Source organism: Myodes glareolus, chromosome 12 (assembly GCF_982192425.1).
Source record: "Myodes glareolus chromosome 12, mMyoGla1.1, whole genome shotgun sequence".
Lineage (NCBI taxonomy): Eukaryota > Metazoa > Chordata > Mammalia > Rodentia > Cricetidae > Myodes > Myodes glareolus.
The window spans coordinates 28,556,762-28,577,771 of NC_142037.1; the positions used below are offsets into that span (position 1 = coordinate 28,556,762).

Below are 21,010 nucleotides of genomic sequence, written 5' to 3' on the forward strand. Positions count from 1 at the left end.
CTGCTGATTTGTGGGCATCAGAGTCTTGGGGAACCTGAGAAAGCTGAGTGTTGGTCACATCCTGGCTTGGGGTAGCTGGTTGCTTCACTCCTATCCAGGATTTGTGGTGTAGAACTGTCCAGTATCTCTTGGACCTGTTTAAGGTGAACCTTTCAATTTGGCTCCCTGGAACTAACAAGAATTCTTTGAGTTTGTACAACATAAGTTTTAGACATATACATTGGATAAATAGCATACTTAAGCCAAAATGACTGTGACAGGTGTTTTTATACAATAAAAAGTATCTTTTTAGTAAACAATCAAAGAGAATTTAAAATCTTGATCTCACAGTAGTGGTAGTAGTAATACTCTGCCAGAGTTAAATTAATAGCTCATCCTCATTTAACTGATAATGTTAAGACTATGAAAGGCAGCATGAGAGAGAAATTTGATGACTTGCATTTGTCCTCAGACCTTTTTAACTTGCAGATACACATCTTAATAATTTACGTTTGTATATCTTAAAAATACCTTTTATTTAGAACATGGTAAGAAGTTATACTGAAATTTGTTTGGTGAGGTTGTCCTTTTTAAACTGGCAAAACCTCTCAAATCGTATCAGAGATCTTCAAGAAGGATAAAATTTTACTTGAGTTATTCATTTAAAAAATAACAGAGAACTTACTCTGTTGGCTACTTAGAGCCACTCCTCGGGGTCCTCCATGGCCGTTGAGGGCAGAGACATCAGGTCTGTGTTTGCCTTCTGTTAGCGCAGGGCCTGCGAGGCTTTAGAGGATCCTGTGGACTAGGAAGTCTGCAGGAAGACATGCCTTCTTTGCCCTGAGCAGGTAGGCAGTTGATTCCAGAGATTCTGTCCACTGTTTGGAGAACTTCAGGAGTTTAGATGAAAGGCAGTTTTTCCCAGTGGTTAGCGCTTTCACTTGATGACATAAATTGCGGATGGGCATTGTTCTGTGTCCACCTGTCTTCTGTCTTCTTTGGAAGAAATGGGGTGCTGCTGCTAGGAGCCAATCTATCTCTCTGTTATGAAAAGTCTTTTAATAATTAAACATTTAAATGCCATATTCCCCAGATCTCTGAGCAATTTATTGGATATAGATAAGTTATAACTACAGTATAGAATCTGCCTGGAGAGCTGGGTTCAAGCTTGACAGTACTGGCTCTCAACTTAACAGGTGAGATTTGTACTGTGAGAGACAAAGAAGGAAAAGCTTTGCAGCAGGAGCTTAGCGGTAGAACTGACGATCGTGGAGAACAGCTCACAGGAAAGGCTGTAGGTTAGCTCTTGTTAATCTGAAATAGATCTTTATAACCTTAAAATTTTATCATTATATAGAATATATTTTAAAGCAGAGTTGGATTACATATACATATGTTGTAACAGACTTAAAAGTACATACCAGTTTAAAATATTTGAGACTTACTGCTTTCTTAGTCTGGAATGAGATACAGTGAACAGAGCTCATTAGGGCTGGGACGACTTAAAACACATTTTAACAGTAAGTACAGGTGAAAACATACACAGTTGAATTTAAGTTTCATACACATATAGACAGAGTTAAAACTAACTTATGTTCACACATAAAGTTAACTCAGAAGTTACATGCACGCGCGCACACACACACACATACACACACACACACACATATTAAACAGGAGTTAGTTGAAGTGAATGCTCTGGTGGACCCTGCCAAAAGCATGCCACTGTGTAAAACACACATGTAACAGAGTCAGTAAGTAGAATTTAGAGACAAAAACTTAAGTAAACGGTGAGACGAGGCAAGGAATACCTCAGTAAAGATGGCGACTTGGTTACCTGCCCAGCCCTTAGTCAAAACGGCAGTGAGATTGTCTGACCTGCCCTCCTTGCCCTTAGTCAAGGTGGTGGAGGTCACATATTGCACAGAGAAACCACATTTTCAGAGCCGCAATGGAAATTTTAAACAGATACAAATAATAAGAGAGACATAGAGGATGTGTAGAACATACATTTAAAGCAGAATCACATCCGTGTGATCACACCATTCACACATTGTTTCATACATGATGTAGGCAGGAAAATTGCTTAGTGCTGCATGAGCGGTGAGGGCTGGGACTGGAGCAGCTAACTCTGGATCCAGCCAGTTATGTTGGTTCCTGCTGGACCAGTGGCAGCAGTGGCAGAGACAGAATAGGAGCATCTGCAGGCATGGGAAAGGGAGGCTGCCCAGTGAAAGGAACAGCAGACAGACATGGGATGCTGGCCAGAGAGAGTTTAGCATGGCTGGATAGAAACATTTCCATATGCCTGTTTGCTGATAGAAATTAGAAAGTTCTTACTTTAGGTTGTTATTTAAGGGGTATGCATGTAGGTCATTTGCTAGTGCAAAGGTGTTTCTGCCCTCTGCATTATTGACTGGTATGACTCTGTCTTGTGCTTTCCGCATGCCTGCTGCAATATAAACTGTTACTTAGGTGCCGGGTCTTCATCTTTCTCATAGTTTAAAGCATCCTCTCGTTTTTATCATGAAGTACCTCTGAGGCAGATGGCATGGCTCAGGAAGGTTGCTAGCTCACATGAGGGCAAATGTAGTAATGGAGACGCTTTAACTTCTGGCAGACAGGAGCTGCACCAGTTGGCTGCAGCACAGCTTGCTCAGCTACACTGAAGGCACAGTTCGCAGTATTCAGCCATTCCTATGTAGGAGGCCTCGTCTGTGCCTTGTAGTCCCAAGTTCTAGAAAGGGGTTTTTATTAAGGGCCAAGCAAAGACCAAAGCCAGATCCATTAGAGGAGGGAGGTGTCTCATCAGTTGAGACCTGACTCACACAGAGATCTTCAGTGTTTGTGGATGGAGCCATGATCATTCTCCCCGTCATTTTCTTTTCTTTCTTGGGGAGCCGTGGCCATTGGTCTCATTGTTCTCATCCTTGGGGATTCATGGCCTTTGGTCTCACTGTTCTCTGTCATAGGGAGCTGTGGCCATTTGCGCATCACTGTCTCTTACAGTGTAGAAAGTCATACAGAAATGTGGAGTAGCGGGGAACCAGCCCAACAGCTGCAGTCTCCAATCAGGGAAGATTTAGAAAACTAATTTTATGTTCTTTGCTCCCTCTGCTGGTTTTCTTTTAAAAGCTCTAAATTGAGCTGAGCGAATCAGGGAAACCTGTTTTGACCACTGTAAGTTAATAGCATCAGTAATATCTTTTTTATTTTTATGGTTTTTGTTTTGTGTGGTAAGATCTTGCTGTGTAACTCAGATTGGACTCAAACTCCTCCTGCCTCAACCTCTCAATCTCAAACTCCTTACTAGAGTGAGCCACCATGCCTAGCCCAAGAACTGTTTTAACTAACATGAACATATGAAAAATAAGAGGGTTTGAATAGAATCTGCCAAAGCCTTCTAATTCACAAACAATTAAACACAGCCTTATTTACTGTTTAGGAGAACCAAAAGAAATATTGTGGCTATTTCAAAAGCAGCTGAGAAAACCAGGAAAGTCCTGTGCAGATAGGCATCTTCAAATGGTCACAGTGAGAATTTTAACTTTTGAACACTTGCACCTAGATCTTTCTCTGAGGTCTCACTCAGTGTAGAGACTACACTGAGTTGATCAGCATTGACTTGTTCTCTGTGTGGATGGTGTCAGTGTGTAGAGGATCAGTAAAGCAAACGTAACCCTCACCTCCACTCACCTGCAGTCAATACAGCACTCACACAGCAGCTCAATAATTGCAGGTAATTAATCAAGATGTGTTGTGGGCAGAAGTGCTGTGAAGGCGCAGTGCCTCCTGTGCGAGATGGCTCAGCAGTTGAGAGCACTGGCTGCTCTCCCAGGGAACCAGGTTCAATTCCCAGCACCCATTTGGCAGCTCACAGTCATATTTAACTCCACTTACAGGGGATCCAGTGCCCTCTTCTGGCCTTTGCAGGCACCAGGCATGCATATGATGTATATGCAGACAAAACACCCACACACGTAGAATGAATAAATAAGTTATGCAGGAAAAATAGAGAGAGGAGAGAGCTTACAGGGGGAGCTCACAAATCCTCACCCCTTCATCCTAGAGCAAAAGGCAGTGACTTCGGTGACGTTTTATTTAAGAAGCACAGTGGTCTGAGCACTGGCTCAAGGCCTCTGCTAGCCAGTTATTAGCCTGCCTATCTTACTGTTGAGGGTGTGATGCCAGACTCTGAGCAAGTTACTTGTCACACTTTGGCAAAGACAGACCCAGCAGTTTCTATCTCTTGAGTTCAGTTTTGCAAGGCTATTGTACATGCCTCAAAAAATTAATCATTTAAAATAGTTCATAAGCATTTTGGTAGTAGGTATTAGATTTCTAAAAACATTTAGACTCTGACCCAGTTCCACATTTGACACTCTTGTTTATGTAACAATAAAAAATGTGGAGCAAGCAGATGGAGTTACACAGCTACCTAGGAGGCTAAGGCAGGGAACTCACCTAGCCAGAGTTAGAGGCCAGCATGAACAACCAAGATCTTGCTGTTTAAAAAACAATAGTAAAGAGAGGCCAGAGAGATGTCTACACAGCAGTTAGGGGTGCGTGCTGTTCTTGTAGAGGGCTGGAGTTGGTTCCCAGAACCCCTGTTAGGAGGCCCACAGCCACATGTAACCCCACCTCAGGGAATCTGACTCCCCCTTGGGGCCTTCACAGGCACCCACATGAATATACACAAAAATACTCATACACATAAATTTTAGAAGTTGAAAAATAGTCAAAGAATTGTGAATAGTTTTTATTGAAATGCTTATATCTATAAATTTATAATATTCAGTTAAGAATTGAGGAAAATCCAATAAGTAAAAATAACCCAGTATGTATATATGTTGTAGGATTACATTCATAAAATATCTGTAACCCAGATTTTACCATTTCAACTCTTGTGGTAGCTTTTTGTTTTGCATGCTAGGCAGCTGCTCTTCCACTGATGGCATCTCTGGCCATTTTGTTCATTTTTAAGTATACAATAGTTCAGGGAAGTATTTCTGTAGCGACCTAATTTGATAACAGAGCCCATCATCCATCGAGCCTCCGAGTTTTCCTACCATTCTTTCTCACAGTGCCCACAGTTGTTTAAATCTGATGTGGTGCTTTAAAAAGCCAAGCTACCCATTGTACAGTTTATAGGAGAAGTCACGTCTGTCACCTTGCTTTATCTGTTTCCCTGAGTGGGAAGCAAATGGCTTCACTTGTGAAGAAGACCACTTCCCATTTCCGAGCATCTCATCAGCCACACTGCCTACCCAGGAAAGAGGTGTTGGCCCTGCTTCATCTGCTGGGGGAAGGCCGAAAGCATTCATTCCTATTCCTCATCCCTCAGCGCTGGCTCCTCTGCATGTGCAGGCGGAATGTCTGCTGCAAACCCGGCAGAGACACCAGTAAACAAGCCACAGCTCTAGCCTCCCAGGGCCTCTTGTCTGTGAAGTGATAGCCACTCTGGGGGAAGACCTCTGTGAGTAATGAGGGCAGTGGTGGGGTCGCCTCTAAGGACGTGGGGTTTAGGTAAGGCTTAGCACGCACTGGAGAAAACAAGGTTTCAAATTTTCGTTCATCTGCCCCACATTCTGCCCTGGCGCTGTGCTTGGCTGCTGTTGGGGGAAAGTGGAGTGGGTGAGGATGAGGGTCTGGTTAACCACATGTTGCTAGAGGAAGTGAGGCTCGTTGTGAAGAGGAGTGTGTGCAAGCAGAATGCAGAGCAGGGAGAGGAAGAGGCTGGCTAGCAAATCCATAGCAGTGGGAGCAAGGAGGGCCCATGTGATCTTAAAGGACTCTGCTGGGACAGTTAGGAGAGAAACTTCCCTAAAAGCCTCCAAATCATTTCTAAATGTCAGGTTCCAATAAATATAAGCTACTTAATATTAGAATATTTTTCAATAGTATTTAAAAAATGAACATCTTTGACATTCCTTGGTATTTGTTGGCTATGTGTTCATTTTATATAGAAAATTTGTTTCTATTCTCATTATTCAAAGAATTGGAGGGAATTGCTGGAGAAGAAACTCTGTCAATACATTGAGTAGCCATCACTTCAGCACCTGCAGCTTAGGCCAGTGATTCTCAACCTTCCTAATGCTGCAAGCGTCCCTTTAATACAGTTCCTCTTGTGGTGACCTCTAGCCATAAAATTATTTTGTTGCTACTTCATACTGTAATTTTGCTACTGTTATGATTTGTAAGGTAGATACCTGTTTTCTGATGGTCTTGGCAATCCCTGTGAAAGGGTTGCTGCCCTACAGACTGAGCACCACTGTCTTAGTCCTGTCTAACTGATCCAGTCAGTTCTCATCCAGTAGGTGTGGAGCAGTTGTAGGGCACCGCCTTCCTCACTGTGCAGGTGAGTGTCAGTCTACTTCCCTTTCCATTGCTGTGATACAGCATCCTGATTTAGAGACGAAAGTGTTGGACTTATGCTTCCAGACCACAGTCCATCACTGGGGGAAGTCAGAGCAGGAACTCAAGCATGAATCTAAAGTCAAAACTGAAGTAATGCTGCTTGCTGGCTTGCTCACTGGCTTATGCTCAACCAGCTGTTGTATACTTCTCAGTTTCACCTCCCTAGATATGCTGTCCCCCACCATGGGCTGGGTACCCTGCACTAACAAGCAAGAGACTCCTCCACAGGTATGCTCACAGGCCAGTTCAATCTAGACAGTCTTCAGTTGAGGCATCTCCTCTCAGATGACTCTAGACTGTGTCAAGTTGACAATTAAAGCTAAGTAGAACAAGGATATTAACACTTAGGGTATAATTGGTTTATAAAGGATTTATAGACTCAAGTTCCCAAAGAAACAATTTCTACCTCTAATGTTGTCCTTAGTTATACCTAATATCCAAATATAAAAACACATCACAGTATTCTCAAATAAACACATGCAAATAGCCAGCAGCTATAAGGGAAATGCTTGGTATCACTCATCGTCGGAGAAATCAAGCCTCTCTCAGCAGGTACAGTGACATGCTGGCTAGTTTCATGTCAGCCTCACCAAAGCCTGAGTCATTCTGAAAGAGAAACTCTCAACTGTGAAAATGCCCACACCAGACTGGCCTGTGGGCCAGCCAGGGGTGCCTTTTCTTGACTGATGATTAATGTGGGAGGTCCCAGCTCCCTGTGGGCAATGCTGCCCTGGGCTGGCTGCCTCCCATGCTCTAAGCAGCACTCCTCCAAGGTCTCCACTTTAGGTCCCTGCTCTGCTTGAGTTCCTGTCCTGACTTTCCTCAGTGACGGACTGAGGAAAGAATGGAAGATGATAGAATCGCTCCCCTTCCCACGTTGCTGCAGGTCATGGTCCTGATGTTGTACCACAGCAGCAGAAACCCTAGCTAGGACAAACGGTATTGATACACGGTAGCATGTGGAGCAAAGCTATGGGGCAAGGTACTGCACTCTGGTGGGAGAATTGTAAATTATCAGTCTTTATAGAAAGTATTGTGGGGGGGTCTTCAGAATATTAGAAACTAAACTTACTTCTAGGCGTGGTGATACATGCCTATAATCCTAGAACTCAGGAGACAACGCCAGGGGGATCATCAAAACATTGAGGCCAGGCTAGACTACATAGTAACACCCTGTCTCAAAACAAATGAACAAAAAATAAAATCCCACTGATCCAGTTACTAAGGTTATATTCAAAGAAAATGGAGTCGGTGTACCAGATATAGCTGCCCCTGTTATTGTAGAATTCCTCACATAACTGAGGAATGGGAACAGACAGCCTAATGTATTATGAGTGGATAAAGGAAATGTTATATGCCTACACATATGACGGAATACTGTCAAGCCATAAAAATGAGTGAAATTTGTCAACCATGTTGGATGGACTAGAGGACATTATGTTAAATGAAGTGAGCTAAACATAGAAATAAGGACCACATAATCTCCCATGGGATTTTAAGAAGTTGGCCTCGTCGAAGTAGTGACTTGGTCAGTGGTCCCCAGTTGGTCAGTGTGTATAAATCGCAGTCAGAAAGAGTGAACTCTGGTGCTCTGTTACAGAGCAGGTAGCTGTTACTAGGAGAATGGTATTGTAGATCTCAAAATCGCTGGGAAGGGTTTTGAATACTCCCACTTATGAATGTTTGATGAGTTGAATATGCTAATTAGTCCTTTGGTTTGCTTGTTATGTGATGTATAACTAAATTAAAACGTCACATTGAATCCCACAAACATGTACAGCTATTATGTGTCAAGAAAGGAAGAGATCTAATTTAACATTTTAATTCTCATTTCCTTCTCATTTATTATTGTCAAGGTGAGGAGCAGGTAATAGCTAAGAAGAAACAGTTAATACTTCCAAATAATGCGATATTTCCCTTAGAATTACACCGGTGGATTGCCTTCTGTTGTTTATAGTAGTTGATTTTATGATATATTACATTGGATGTGGCTGCTTAAAGACTGAGTTTTTTTTATTTTTATTTTGGGAGCAGTTTTTCTTTTCTGGGGCTTACTTACCCACTCATTTAACAAATACTTAAGTCAGAGACTGTGTGGGTCCTGATCCCTTCAAGATCCCATTCTGTGGCAAGGATATTGCTCTGCAACTAACACTGGCTGTGTCTGTTCTCTCAGGAGGGGTGACAGCACTCTGCTGGGACCCGGTCCAGCGTGTGCTATTCTCAGGCAGTTCCGATCACTCCGTCATCATGTGGGACATCGGCGGGAGAAAAGGGACGGCCATCGAGCTCCAAGGACACAAGTAAGGCTGTGCTCCCGTAGAGTCTTTCACAGCAGGCTCCTGACGAGACCATACAAAGGCACCTGGCAGGATGCTGGGGGGCCTTCACACCAGAAGGTGTATGACAGGAACACAGTAACCGCCTACTTGACTCTGTGTGTCTACAAAGGCTGCTTCCAGCCACTGAGGCCCCAGTGCCTCTGAATGCATACAGTAAAATGATGACTGCGAATAAACTAAAAACAAAAATTAAAGCCACAAAGAATATAAGTGAATGTTTGAGAGTAAGAGAGAGCATTGTTAAATACAAGCCTGGAAGCCTGTAAAATCTCTGTACAATTCAGGCTTCCTGGCAGCTTGAGGAGGACAGAATTGATAGCCTTTCATACTTTACTCCCGTTTGTCCTGGTTCCTGTGTACTTGGGCTAGACTAGTAGCTAATCTGTCCTCTCCTGACCAGCAAGCCCTAGCTGGACACTAGAGCTGTGAGGTGGACGTCGGCCAGCATGTGGCAGCTGATGAGCTCTGGGGATGTGTTGTTTCTTTTCTGCTTCTTCGTTTTTCCTCTCTCCACAATTCCTAGTTTTCCTTCCTTTCCCCAGGATGACCAGCAGCCAGAGTTGATGCAAATGAGGGACGCAATTGACTTTAGGGACTGGCGGAGCTGGCATGGGTCTCTCCAGCCATCATATTAAGACAGTGCCACACGTCTTTTGTGCTACCACTTCTCACCAACCGCTCGCAGCGGCTAAACATTGGTCCTGGAAGGTTGTAGCGGGGCTGCCAAAATCTCAGGCATAGTCCTGCCTTTGATCCTTTCTGATGTGTGACTGCATTAAACACACAGCGCTGCACAGGTTTGTGTCCTATGTAGCCTAAGTGTAAACCTGGGCTATCCCTCTGGGTCTGTACACTCAGTGATGGAGTCACCTAACACATCACACTGTTTTCAAAAACCTGTCCCCATCGTTAGGGCAGACTCACCAAAACAGAAAGTGATAGATAATATTAAAGAGTTTTCATGTCCAGGGAAAGAAAACTAAGACAATATACTCTGCCATAATGTTATCTGCATTTCAGGTATTTTTGGTGTTTTCATTCCCTGTGGCAAGTGGAATGCAATTGTGTTCCAGGCTAGCTCTGTGTAGGGAAAGAACCAGGCTCCAGTTTGGGAGGCAGTTAAGATTCTCAAGTGTCAGCTGTTAGTTTTACAGATACTGCAGACACAAACCCAGAGGTGTGTGGTGCCATGCCCACCTTATCTTATACAGCAGTGCCACCTTTTGGTTTGTTTTTGAGATAGGGTTTTGCTATGTACCTCTAACCATAATGGTATTCAGACTGTCCTCAAATTCACGGAGGTCCCCCTGCCTCCAGCTCTTGAATGCTGAGGTTATAGGTAGTGCTTCAACACCTACTGGCACCATTTGCTTTAGATCTTTTCTTTTCTTTTTAATTTATTAGATTTTTTTAAATATACCAATCCAAGTAGATCTTTTCTTATTAGAATAATACTATTGTTCCCTGACCAGCCTTATGACTGTATTTTCTCTAGTCGTGTTTTCTTAGACCTAAAACTTCTGGGTGACTTAATGTACTTTGATTTCAAGCAGTGGAGAGCTTGTGTTGCCCTTTATGTTGGGACCCATGGCAGACTTGAGCAGGAGAGTTTGTGAGGCTGATCACAGCCAGGATTCTTAGATACACACAACTCTTGTTCTTCCCCTTTCCAGCATCCTAACTCTTAGTTTCATTCCTGCTTATCTCACCATGTGTAAGGTTTCCCTTATGAGCACCCATAGCCCTTCAGGAGTCCAGTGTGTTGGGATATGGTGGGATTTACCAGTAATCCCAGCCCGTGGGAGAAGGAGTTCAGGGCCATCCTCAGCCAGCCTGGGCTGCATGAGATCCTTCTAAAAAAAAAAAAAAAGTAAATAAACAAACTCTTTGGTAAAGAAATGGCCTATCAGTAAATAAATATGATGGGGAGGGTTTGAGCTTATGCCCTTATAGCAAGTAAATTGCACCCAAGGCTATGCAAAAAGAAGAATTCTCAACTTGCCGTCTGTGTTGAGGAGCCAGTGAGGGTGAGGTCAACACGTACAACAGCTTCCTTTAAAGTCCCTGGGGCAGCCTCTCCCTGCAGTGTTAGGGAGCACTAGAAGAAGGGGTAGTCTCTTATTTCTCTGGGGCAGCCTCTCCCCTCAGAGTTAGGGGGCACTAGGAGAAGGGGTAATCTCTTATTTCCAGTTATTTCACTAAACGTGTAATAAGCTAAAATATGCGGTAGAGCTTTCACAGAGGGTAGACCCCTGTCATAGAAGACAAGTCTGTGATTGGTTTGTTTCTTTTATCTTCGGTTTTTGTTTTTCGAGATGATTTCTCTGTTTAACAGTTCTAGCTGTTCTGGAATTTGCTTTGTAGGCAGCCTAGAGCTCCTAGAGACCCACCTGCCTCTGCCTTCCAAATGCTGGGTTTAAAGGTGTGTGCCATCACCACCTGGCAGCAGGATTGGGTTTAATCAGTTAGCATTCAGGCTAAGATTAGGAGCCCCAGCTGCTCTTCTGGAGGACCCAGGGTTCAGTTTCCAGCACCCCCTTGGCGGCCCAAACCATCTGTAACTTTAGTTCTGTGTCTGATGCCTCTCCTGGCCTTTGCACGCACCAGGCACACAGGTGGTGCACAGACGTGCAGGTGACACATATACATAAAATAGAGTTGGGGAAGTATTTTAAAGAGGTGATGTTCCAGAAGGCCTCAGGCTTTGATGGCCCCAGTCTGGTCTCATGTGCTGCTGTCACTACCTTCTCATTCCTTACGAATTTTTGCCAACCCTGTATTTTCACTGGACACTGATGCAGTCAGGTTACATAGCTGGGCCTTGTAGGGCATGCTTCCTCTAGCACTGCTAAGAAGCACGAGACTGTCCCTCTGAGTACAGTGTCTACAGGAGGCGAATCTCCATGCTCTGGAAAGCAGGGCTTTCGTGTACTCATCTGAACACATCGGTGTGTATGTGAAGGGCCTCATCCACAAAATGATCGTCAGCTTTGAAGTGCCTCCTAGGATAAGTGCTGCAGTGTAGCAGATGAGACATGAAGATAAGAGGTATCTTTGCATTCCTCCCCTAGTTTTTATTTGGAAGGTCGTTGAATTTCCAATCCTTAAATCAGGAAATCCCCAAGCAGATTATTATAAAGCTCGAGGTCTAGCATTCATCGCTGTGCTCCACGCTCCTGTGCTGGAAGACGAACAGTTCTGGAGCCTCGTAACACATTAGCCGCTGAATGCTGCCGCCAGCTGAGAATAGTGGAGCGCTCCTTCTGAACAACCTTTGGGGCTGCAGGATCATTGGGCTATGTCTCAGGGTGCCTTAACACAGTGGTTCTCAACCCGTGGGTCAAGATCCCCTTGAGGATTGAATGACCCTTTCACAGAGGTCATATATCAAATATCCTGCATGTCAGATATTTATATTATGATTCATAACAGTAGCAAAATTCCCATTATGCAGTATCAACAAAATAAGTTTATGGTTTGTAGTCACCATAATATGTAGAACTGTATTAAAGGGTCACAGTATTAGGAAGGTTGGGAACCATTTCCTTAACAAATGAAGTGTAGTTTAATCAGTTTGAAGTCTCTCCAGCTGAACAGAGGATAGATTCCCCCTCTTACACTTGAATATCAGAATGGAAGCACTCCATGCTTTTAAAATCATAACTTTTAAATGAATGAATGTGAGTTATTTTACATTAGTTGTTAATAAGAAAAGTGCTTTGATGTTACAACTAGTCCAGAAGACAATCCATATATAAAGAGCAGAAAATGCTTACGTGGGGGCTGGGGAAATGGCTGAGTCAGTAAGTGCTGTCCTCACAAACTTGAGGCCTGAGTTTGGGCATTAGGACCCTTATAACGAGCTAGACATGCTGATGTGTTCTTGTGAACACAGTGCTGGTGAAGCAGGGAGAGATGGATGGGCAGTGCTGCCCAGCCAGTCACTGCAGCCTTAAACAATAACAACAAAAGATGGAAGACTTCTTAGCTGTGATACCCAAGGTTGACCTCTGACCTCCACATGCATGTGCGCATCCTTCCCACAGCTATGTACCACTGAGTGCTGACGTTAGTTTGTATGTACATACCCAGTTGGCTTTGTCATGAGTTGGGTGGGGACTGGTGATAGTGGTGCCTTCACTGGGCAAGATTTTGGTACTGCCCTTTTTGTATAACACAGGGTTGTAAAACAGCAGTCAAATGTACTATTAATACAGCCCTGTAGAATGAAGTGGCCCAGAAAAGTGTGTGAGTGCACAGCTGGCACACAGACCTCATCTCAGCGCCGCCCATTTCAAACTTGTCGGTCTACTTGACAGCTCATCTTCACAACTCTGTGAGCATAACAATTTATAAAGCTCACAAAGATTTGACTTGTTTGCTTGTTTTTTATCGTTTTTATTTGCTTATTCTTAGAAAGTCTCACTGTGTAGGCCAGGCCAGTCTTACACTTGGCATGTTCTTACATCCATCCCTCCAGTGCTGGGATCACAGGTTGTGAAGGGTGACTTTTGATCACAAGAAAGACCAGAACCATCTAGTGTGGCCTAATTTTTTCTGTTTCTGAAGTAAGTGCCAGTGAACACGCATTCCTTCTTAGGCTTGCTCTGCCTACCTGGATCCATACAGCGTTCTGTTCATACCCAAAATGCTAACTACAGCTTGTCCACTCTTACAAACTTGTTAGGTGGGCTTATTATTATTGGTTTTTGTTTTGTTTTTGTTTGTTTTTTGTTTTTTCTCTGAGCTGCTGCCCCTTGCTTTGCCAAAGCTGGGAAACCCATCTGTAGTATGGAGGTGTGGGCTGTGTCCTTTCACCTGGCTAGCTTAACCCCTGAAATAACCACACCGAAATTGTATTAATTAAATTACTACTTGGTCCATAAGCTCTAGCCTCTTGTTGGCTAACTCTCACATCTTAATTCAACCCATTTCTAATAATCTGTATGTCACCATGAGGTAGTGGCTTACCGGGAAAGATTCAGCATGTTTGACCTGGCAGCTGGCTCCATGGCGTCTGCCACACTTCCCTTCTTCCCAGCATTCTGTTCTGTCTACTCTACCCACCTAAGGACTGTCCTATCAAAAGGCAAAGGCAGTATCTTTATTCAACCCATAAAAGCAACACACAAACAGAAGGACCTCCTACACCACCCATCCTGGAAAACTCCTCACCTCAGGCACCTTCATTGGTAAATCCCTGGTGTCCAGCATCCAAGTTCCTGGTCAACTACATGTCTTCCTACTGTATGGTCCTGACCAGATTTCCTATGAGAGTGTTGTAAACCTTGACTTCATAAATTCTTAAAATGACAAGGCAATTTTGATTCAATGAGCATCATTCTCAAATATAAAAGAGGCTTGGTTGTATAGTTGGTTTGTTGGGCTATTTACCTTGTGTGTGTATGGTCGGATATGGGCAGTGCATCATGTTCATGGGGAAGGGAAATATATATGGAGACAAAAGGTTGGTATTTGGTGTCATCCCCAGGTGTGTCTGTATAACAGCCTAGCTATCCTGGAACTTTCTCTATAGATTAGTCTGGCCTTGAACTCACAGAGATCCACCTTCCTCCTGAGTGCTAGGATTAATTGCTTCTTACCTTTTTTTTTTTTTCGGTTTTCGAGACAGGGTTTCTCTGTAGCTTTTGGAGCCTGTCCTGGCACTCGCTCTGTAGACCAGGCTGGCCTTGAGCTCACAGAGCTCTACCTGTTTCTACTTCCTGAGTGCTGGGATTAAAGGCGTACATCACCACTGCCCAACCTTAGCTTACTTTCTTAAGACAAGGTCTCTCACTGAACATAGAACTCACTGATTCAGCGAGGCTGACTGGCCAGAGTCCTGGAAATCCTCCTGTCTCTGCTTCCACAGCAGTAGGAAGCATACTTAGCTTTTTATGTGGGTGCTGGGACATGAACTCAGGTCCTCATGTTTGTGTGGTAAGTACTTTCTGGATTGATCCATCTCCCCATTCCCTGTGGATTGATTATTGTAGAACCCATTGAATAGCTGTATTATCCTGAAAATTAAGGGAAGTCTTAACAGTTTTGAGTTGTGGACAGTGTGAGATTGACTGGTTTTAAATGTTTTGATTTAGATTATAAAAGCAGAATTTACTAGATTGTAAGTTAGACATGGCTTAATGGAAAAGGAAAGACATCATTATATATCCAGAAAATAGAACATTAAAGCATCAGTGGGATTCTAGACAACGCATCCCCAATTTGTGGTCATTTTGTTCTATTGAGTGAGCTGTAATTCTTGTTCTGCTGGATCCTGGTTTAGTGGTGCCTGTTCATGGTGCCATCTGTTCCCAGAACAAAGTGAGTTCCCATAATTTAAGGGAATCCTAATTAGTCCACTGCACAGTTTAAGCACTGTCTAATCAATGTGATGACACTCAGTAGCCTGTGACCAGGGAGCTGTTGTTCTTCACTATGTCAGTGTTTTCAAATACTGATAGGTGTGATCTTTCTCTTGAAGAATTGAAGCCATCCATTTTGGAAGTCTGACTTGACCTTCAGATAAACAACAGAGTAATACAAAGAATATCTGTAGCCTGTAGAGAGTTACAGAATTCACAGGGCCTTACAAGATAGCTTAGACTGCCTTGAAACTTAGTGTAGCCCATCCCAGCCACAAATTCATGGCAATTCTCCTGCCTCAACCTCTCAGTGCTAGGATTACCAGTATGAGGCACTATGCCCGGATCTATTTTGTTTTGCCTTTTCTGATGCTAGATTTTAATGTAGAGCCTCACCCATACCAGTAGCATTCTGCTACTAGTCTCAGCCCAGACCTTGGTTCTATAAATAGTAGTAAAACATGCAATGCAGTTGTGTGTGGTAAAATGTAATGCAGTTGTACATAGCATCAATTTTAAGGGGAAGGAACAGATATTTATGGGTTTCCAGGACTATAGTGTGATATTTTGATCACATTCTGACAATAATGTTTGCTTTGAATCAGAGGGCAGAGCTAGCCAATTAACCATAGAGGTTTTGGAGGAGTGAGGACAGATAGAGAGACAGGAAGTAGTAAGGCAGGGCTTAGAAAGGCTCTCAGGCTTTTGGAGGGAGGAGCAGAAGAGATAGGAGGTCACTGATGGTCTCTCAACCACTTCTGTGATCATTCAGGTTCTTATTCTGATATTTGACTTCCAATTTTTTCGTGATCAAACATAATTAGGTAAACACATCATAGGACCTCTCTGGGAAGTCTCTTGAGAGAGTTTTGATATAAATCAACTTGAAGGTTATATTTTTTTTTCTGAGTAGTGATTCAGTGTTGTGGGAGTAACTTCCGCTGCCTCAACCAATAATCACTGAAGCAGGAGCCCACAGTGCAGCGGGGAGCGACTTCCGCTCCGTCAGCCAATAGCTGCTAAAATACCAGCCCACTGGGGCGTGGTATATTTCTCTCTTAAAAAGAGAAGCAGTTCCGGATAAGGCCCTCTTGGTTCCGGTGCTCGGTCTCAGCTGCTGCTCCCGGCTCCTGCTCCAGCGACTAGGCTCCCTTCCTGACGGTTTATGGTGTATGTAAGTTTTACCCCCCGCCAAATAAATAACCCCTTAAAACATAACTGGTGTGGGATTGATTCGTTAATAATTCAGTGTGGAAAGTCAGGACCAACCGTGCTGCTGAATCTGTGCACTTGCTAAGACAGGAACACTGGCTATCTAAGCAAGGCAGTAATAAATACCTTAACATAGTTCTGAAGACAGATTCTGCCGATTAGGCAGTTCCACTGACATGGAGGATCCTCTCATACTGTGGTCAAAGGCGGTAATCAGCACCTCAAAGAAGCAGTTGCTGCTGAGGAACATGGCCAACCCTGTAATGGACTTCCTGCAGACACCTTAAAAGAGAGCTCACTGCCTTCTTCCCAGTTCACCCCACATCTGGGACCGTTGGACCTTCTTCTCTCCAAAGTGTTCAGTAGGGTTTTCCCAAGCTAAATGCTGAGTGGCCTTAATAAAGTAGAAGCTGAGAATACCTATATTTGACTAAGTCTCTCAGTAGAAACAATCTTTTTCTAATCACAGTTTTTCTGTTTGGGAAAAATTATTTTTCCACTTAATATACATAAATGTCCAAGTGGAATGGATTCCTCATTGCAACTGTCAAATGAGTCTGTTTTATTATTTTCATTTTAATCTAAAAATGCAATAAATACTTTATCAGTGCTTGAAATCTCTAGCTTCCTCAAGTAAGTTTTAAAAGTAAAGGGAGGCTCTGGGACAATGGACTTGGTCCTAGTGCCCTCTCTCTCCCATGTGCAAGTTACAAGAAGTTACAAGTCTGCCTTGCCACAACTGACACGCGCCCTTTAATTGTAGTAATCACCAAAGTAGCTAGCTGATATTTCATGGAGAGAACCAGGAGGAGTGGGGTAGAGACAATTGAGAACTGCCTTATACAAGCATTTCAGAGACGAGCCAGCAAATGCACCAGCTTCCACTGTGGCACATAAATTCCCTTAAGGGAGAATCAGCAAGATGTTATAGTCAGTTCAGTAATCATCTATTATTTGAGTGTTGGTAACTGACCCAAAGTACTTTCTAGTGGGCCTGAAAAGGCTAAGGCAACATTTAAACTCACTTTAGGTCTGGCCATTGCATATTGAAGAGTCTGCAGAGATGCCTGGCTCCTCGGAGCTCAGTGTAGAATTTGAGTGTTGTCTGACTCTGATGGGTTTTCTGCCGTGGAGCATCTCATTTGCTCCCGAACTAGCTCCAACCCATGGTTTCTTCCACAGTGACAAAGTCCGAGCCCTCTCCTATGCACAGCACACAAGGCAGCTCATCTCATGTGGCGGTGACGGTGGCATTGTCGTCTGGAACATGGATGTGGAAAGGCAGGAGGTAAGTGAGTGGCGCAGCACTCGGGGGTGGCCTGCAGCTCTGTCTGCTGCCTCATGCTTGCCTCTGTAATAATAGAACGCGGAATAAGATACATGATATCTGAAGTTAGGGAATGCTGAGGAGTCGGAGCCCTTAGTTTAATAGTCCCCAAACATGATGCCTTGTCCTCTTCGGCACAGATTTAAATTTTACCATGACACTCTTAACATTAACTTTGCTTTTTAATCTATAAGCATTTTAACAATTTATATGTTTACCGACTATTCCCTTGACGAGCATTTTGAAGCTAACCATTTCCTGCTGACCTAGAATTTTTCCAGGTAAACTTTCCCTTTGACAGCCAGCAATCTTGTCATTTATTTCTTATAGGGTGCTAGAATTAAATTTAAAAAGCACACGTTATAAAGACAAAATCCCCTTAGTTTTTTTCTATCCCCTCACCCCAGTCTCATCCCAAGGGAGTCACTGGTGTAACCCATAATGTAATGCCTTCAGATGCCAGTAATTAAATGCTTAGGAAGATTACAGCTTTAATCTTGTGGAATCATAAATCCACAGGAGTTCTATTAGTAACTCATTAAAATGATCCTTAGTGGTAAGAAGCCGGGAAAAGTAGAACCTTGCTTTTGGAAAGTACAGTTGGCCCCATCCGTGTACTGGCAGGGGATCATTAAGACTGGTGCTGCTCATGGGAAGCAGGTTCCCCTAGCGCTGGGGATTGTGTCCTGGCTTGCCTTGAGTTAGGGGCAATCAGGCCTGACCCAGGCCTGGCTTTTGTGGCCTTTCTTCTTAGTGGAAGGACAGCCCAAAGGAACATAACAGTGTTGTTTCCAAAGATGAAAGTCGACATTTGGGAGCCAGCTTTGAGCCATTTTGACATGCATATATATGAACATTCAGCTCTTGCTAATGGGTTTAAGATCTTGTTAATTAGAAACTCTGATGAGCAGTGGGAATGATTCCATCCATCTTTTACAAATACCATGCTTCATATGCATCTGGGAATTGCTTCCTAGTTATGGCAGGGGTTGTGGGCTGCTAACAATAGTGAAGTTTGTTCTAACCTGAAGAGCTGACAGAAAGTCTAGAGTACTATTAAATGGTATAAGTAATGAAATTACAGTCAGCACTAGGAAGACAGAATGTCAGTGCTGGGTATGGAAGGGATGTTATGATTGGCTGTCAAGGACTGGCTCAGTGGGCCTGCACATACTATTACTAGAACAGTCATTGGCTTACAGGCTAAGAAACACCAGGAGTAAGAGCGGGCTGGGCGTGAGAGGTTGCTGTGTGTGTCAGTGCTGATGGGAAGTTAACAGCAGCCAGGCATCAGAGATGGAAGATAGTGTGGGGCAGGTGAGGGGAACCTGCTTGTCTGGATGCAGATCAGCGCAACATCTCAGATGCTAAACGTGTGTTTGTCTATACATCTGATGGGTTCAGTTGCTTACATATTATTAGATATAGTACATACTCTTTGTAGAAAAGATAGAAAATACTCATTAACAGCTAGAAAACAGGTCTGTTAATCATGATACCTTCATCAAGAAATACCATATTTACAAAATCTGTGACTTAACAAAGACTCTCTGTGTTGACAAACCTCTGTCCTTCTGTTTTTCTCTACATTTACAGAAATTCTTTTAACAAAAATGGAATCCTATTAAATGTATTGATTTCTATTAAATGTATTGATTTCTTCTCTGAATGCCCTCAGCATAGACACCCACTGTGGTGCATTTTATACCCAGATGTGTGTGAGTATATATGTGAAGGTGTGTGTGGAATGTGTGGTGAGAACATGTAGATATTTGTTGTGTGTGTATATGTGTGTGTGGAATGTGTGTGATGTATATGTGTGAGTGTGGGGGTGGAGCGAGGGTAGTATATATGTATGTGCATGTGAGTGTGTATTTGTGAGATGCGTGTGTGTATATTTGAGTGAATTAGTATCTGTGTGAAATGTATGGGTGTGTGTATCAAATTATGTGGTGTTTGCAGAAACAGTGCTGTACTGCAAGTCTAGTTCTGTCTCCACCTTCTGTCCCAGAACCATTTTGAGCTCTTCCCAACCTGCTGTAGCTCAGTGATAGAGTCCTTACTTAACATGCATGAGGTCCTAGGTTCAATCCCCAATACGACACCCATACTTACACATGTTCTCAGCATGTATGCACACACATGCAAGATCTCCTAAAGAATGCCTTTAAGTAGAACATACTTTTAAAACCTATCTGACAATTTATTAGACTAATTATGATGTGGTGACATATATGTGTAATTAGACAGTGTGATGTATCATTAGATAATAGGACTTAAGTTCTCAGCGTAATAGCCAGGAGCCTGCAGAGTGTGACCCCTGCCACTCCCCCCAGCTCCACCTCCCCTCTGGTCCGCCTTCCAGCATCACCCACCACTCCCCCCAGCTTCACCTCCCCTCTGGTCTGCCTTCCAGCATCACCCACCACTCCCCCCAGCTTCACCTCCCCTCTGGTCCGCCTTCCAGCATCACCCACCACTCCCCCCAGCTCCACCTCCACTCTGGTCCACCTTCCAGCCATGCTGAAGTTGCACACAGCCCCCTCTGCCTCTTCTCCTCCCTTCCTGCTTCAGATTTCAGCTGACTTGCCTTCTACAAAGACCCCCAGCCTATGTCAGAGCCTGTGGTCTACCTCACCAACCCCTAGCCTGCCAGAGCCACTGTTACCCTTCCACAACACTGCTTCGCTTAGGCTTTCAAACTCTCAGACATCTTGATTGCTAATAATATTTCCTGACATCTTCCCTAATGAATGACAGTCTCTATGATTTTAGGTTCTTTTTATCCACTGCTGTATCCCATCCTCGGAGCCTGGCAATTAGCAAACCTTCTGTAACTACTTTTAACTGAGGAATCAGCCGTTTCTGATAAAAAATGCCGTGATTCTGGAAATCTAACCAATGCCCATGGTTCCTTTGTTAAACTGTCTCTCACTGTGGCTGCTCTTGTTTTATTTGACAAGACCCCTGAGTGGTTGGACAGTGATTCCTGCCAGAAGTGTGACCAGCCTTTCTTCTGGAACTTCAAGCAAATGTGGGACAGTAAGAAAATTGGCCTAAGACAGGTAGGTGATATGTGCTCTATTAGAGTGGAATTATCTGGGAGGGACTCAGCCATCCGATCATAGAGTAGTAGCCCCCTGGGTAGGAGTTAGAGCTGACTAAGTGACTTTATACCTATGACACCTAAGTGTCTGTGGCAGCCCCGCCCTCATAAATTGGGTTTCCTAGTGGCTTGTTCTAAGTGCCTGAGGGTACAGCATCTCTTGAGGCATACCTTAATATTAGAGGTGTCCCATTAGCTCATGCTGGCCCCAAACCATGAATTACATGAGGATGTTTACTTCTTAGTTACTCATTTTCCGTCC

At 43.6% G+C, this 21,010-nt stretch overlaps 1 protein-coding gene across 1 annotated transcript in view; it reads left to right on the plus strand.

Annotated features, from left to right (window-relative positions):
- The window catches only part of Wdfy2 (WD repeat and FYVE domain containing 2), a 131,581-nt gene that overhangs the window by 102,012 nt on the left and 8,559 nt on the right, over positions 1–21,010 (plus strand). The window contains exons 7-9 of the mRNA XM_048421708.3: positions 8,573–8,699; positions 17,498–17,603; positions 20,606–20,707. Coding sequence (XP_048277665.1) covers positions 8,573–8,699; positions 17,498–17,603; positions 20,606–20,707 — 335 coding nt within the window. The remainder of the gene's footprint in view (positions 1–8,572; positions 8,700–17,497; positions 17,604–20,605; positions 20,708–21,010) is intronic.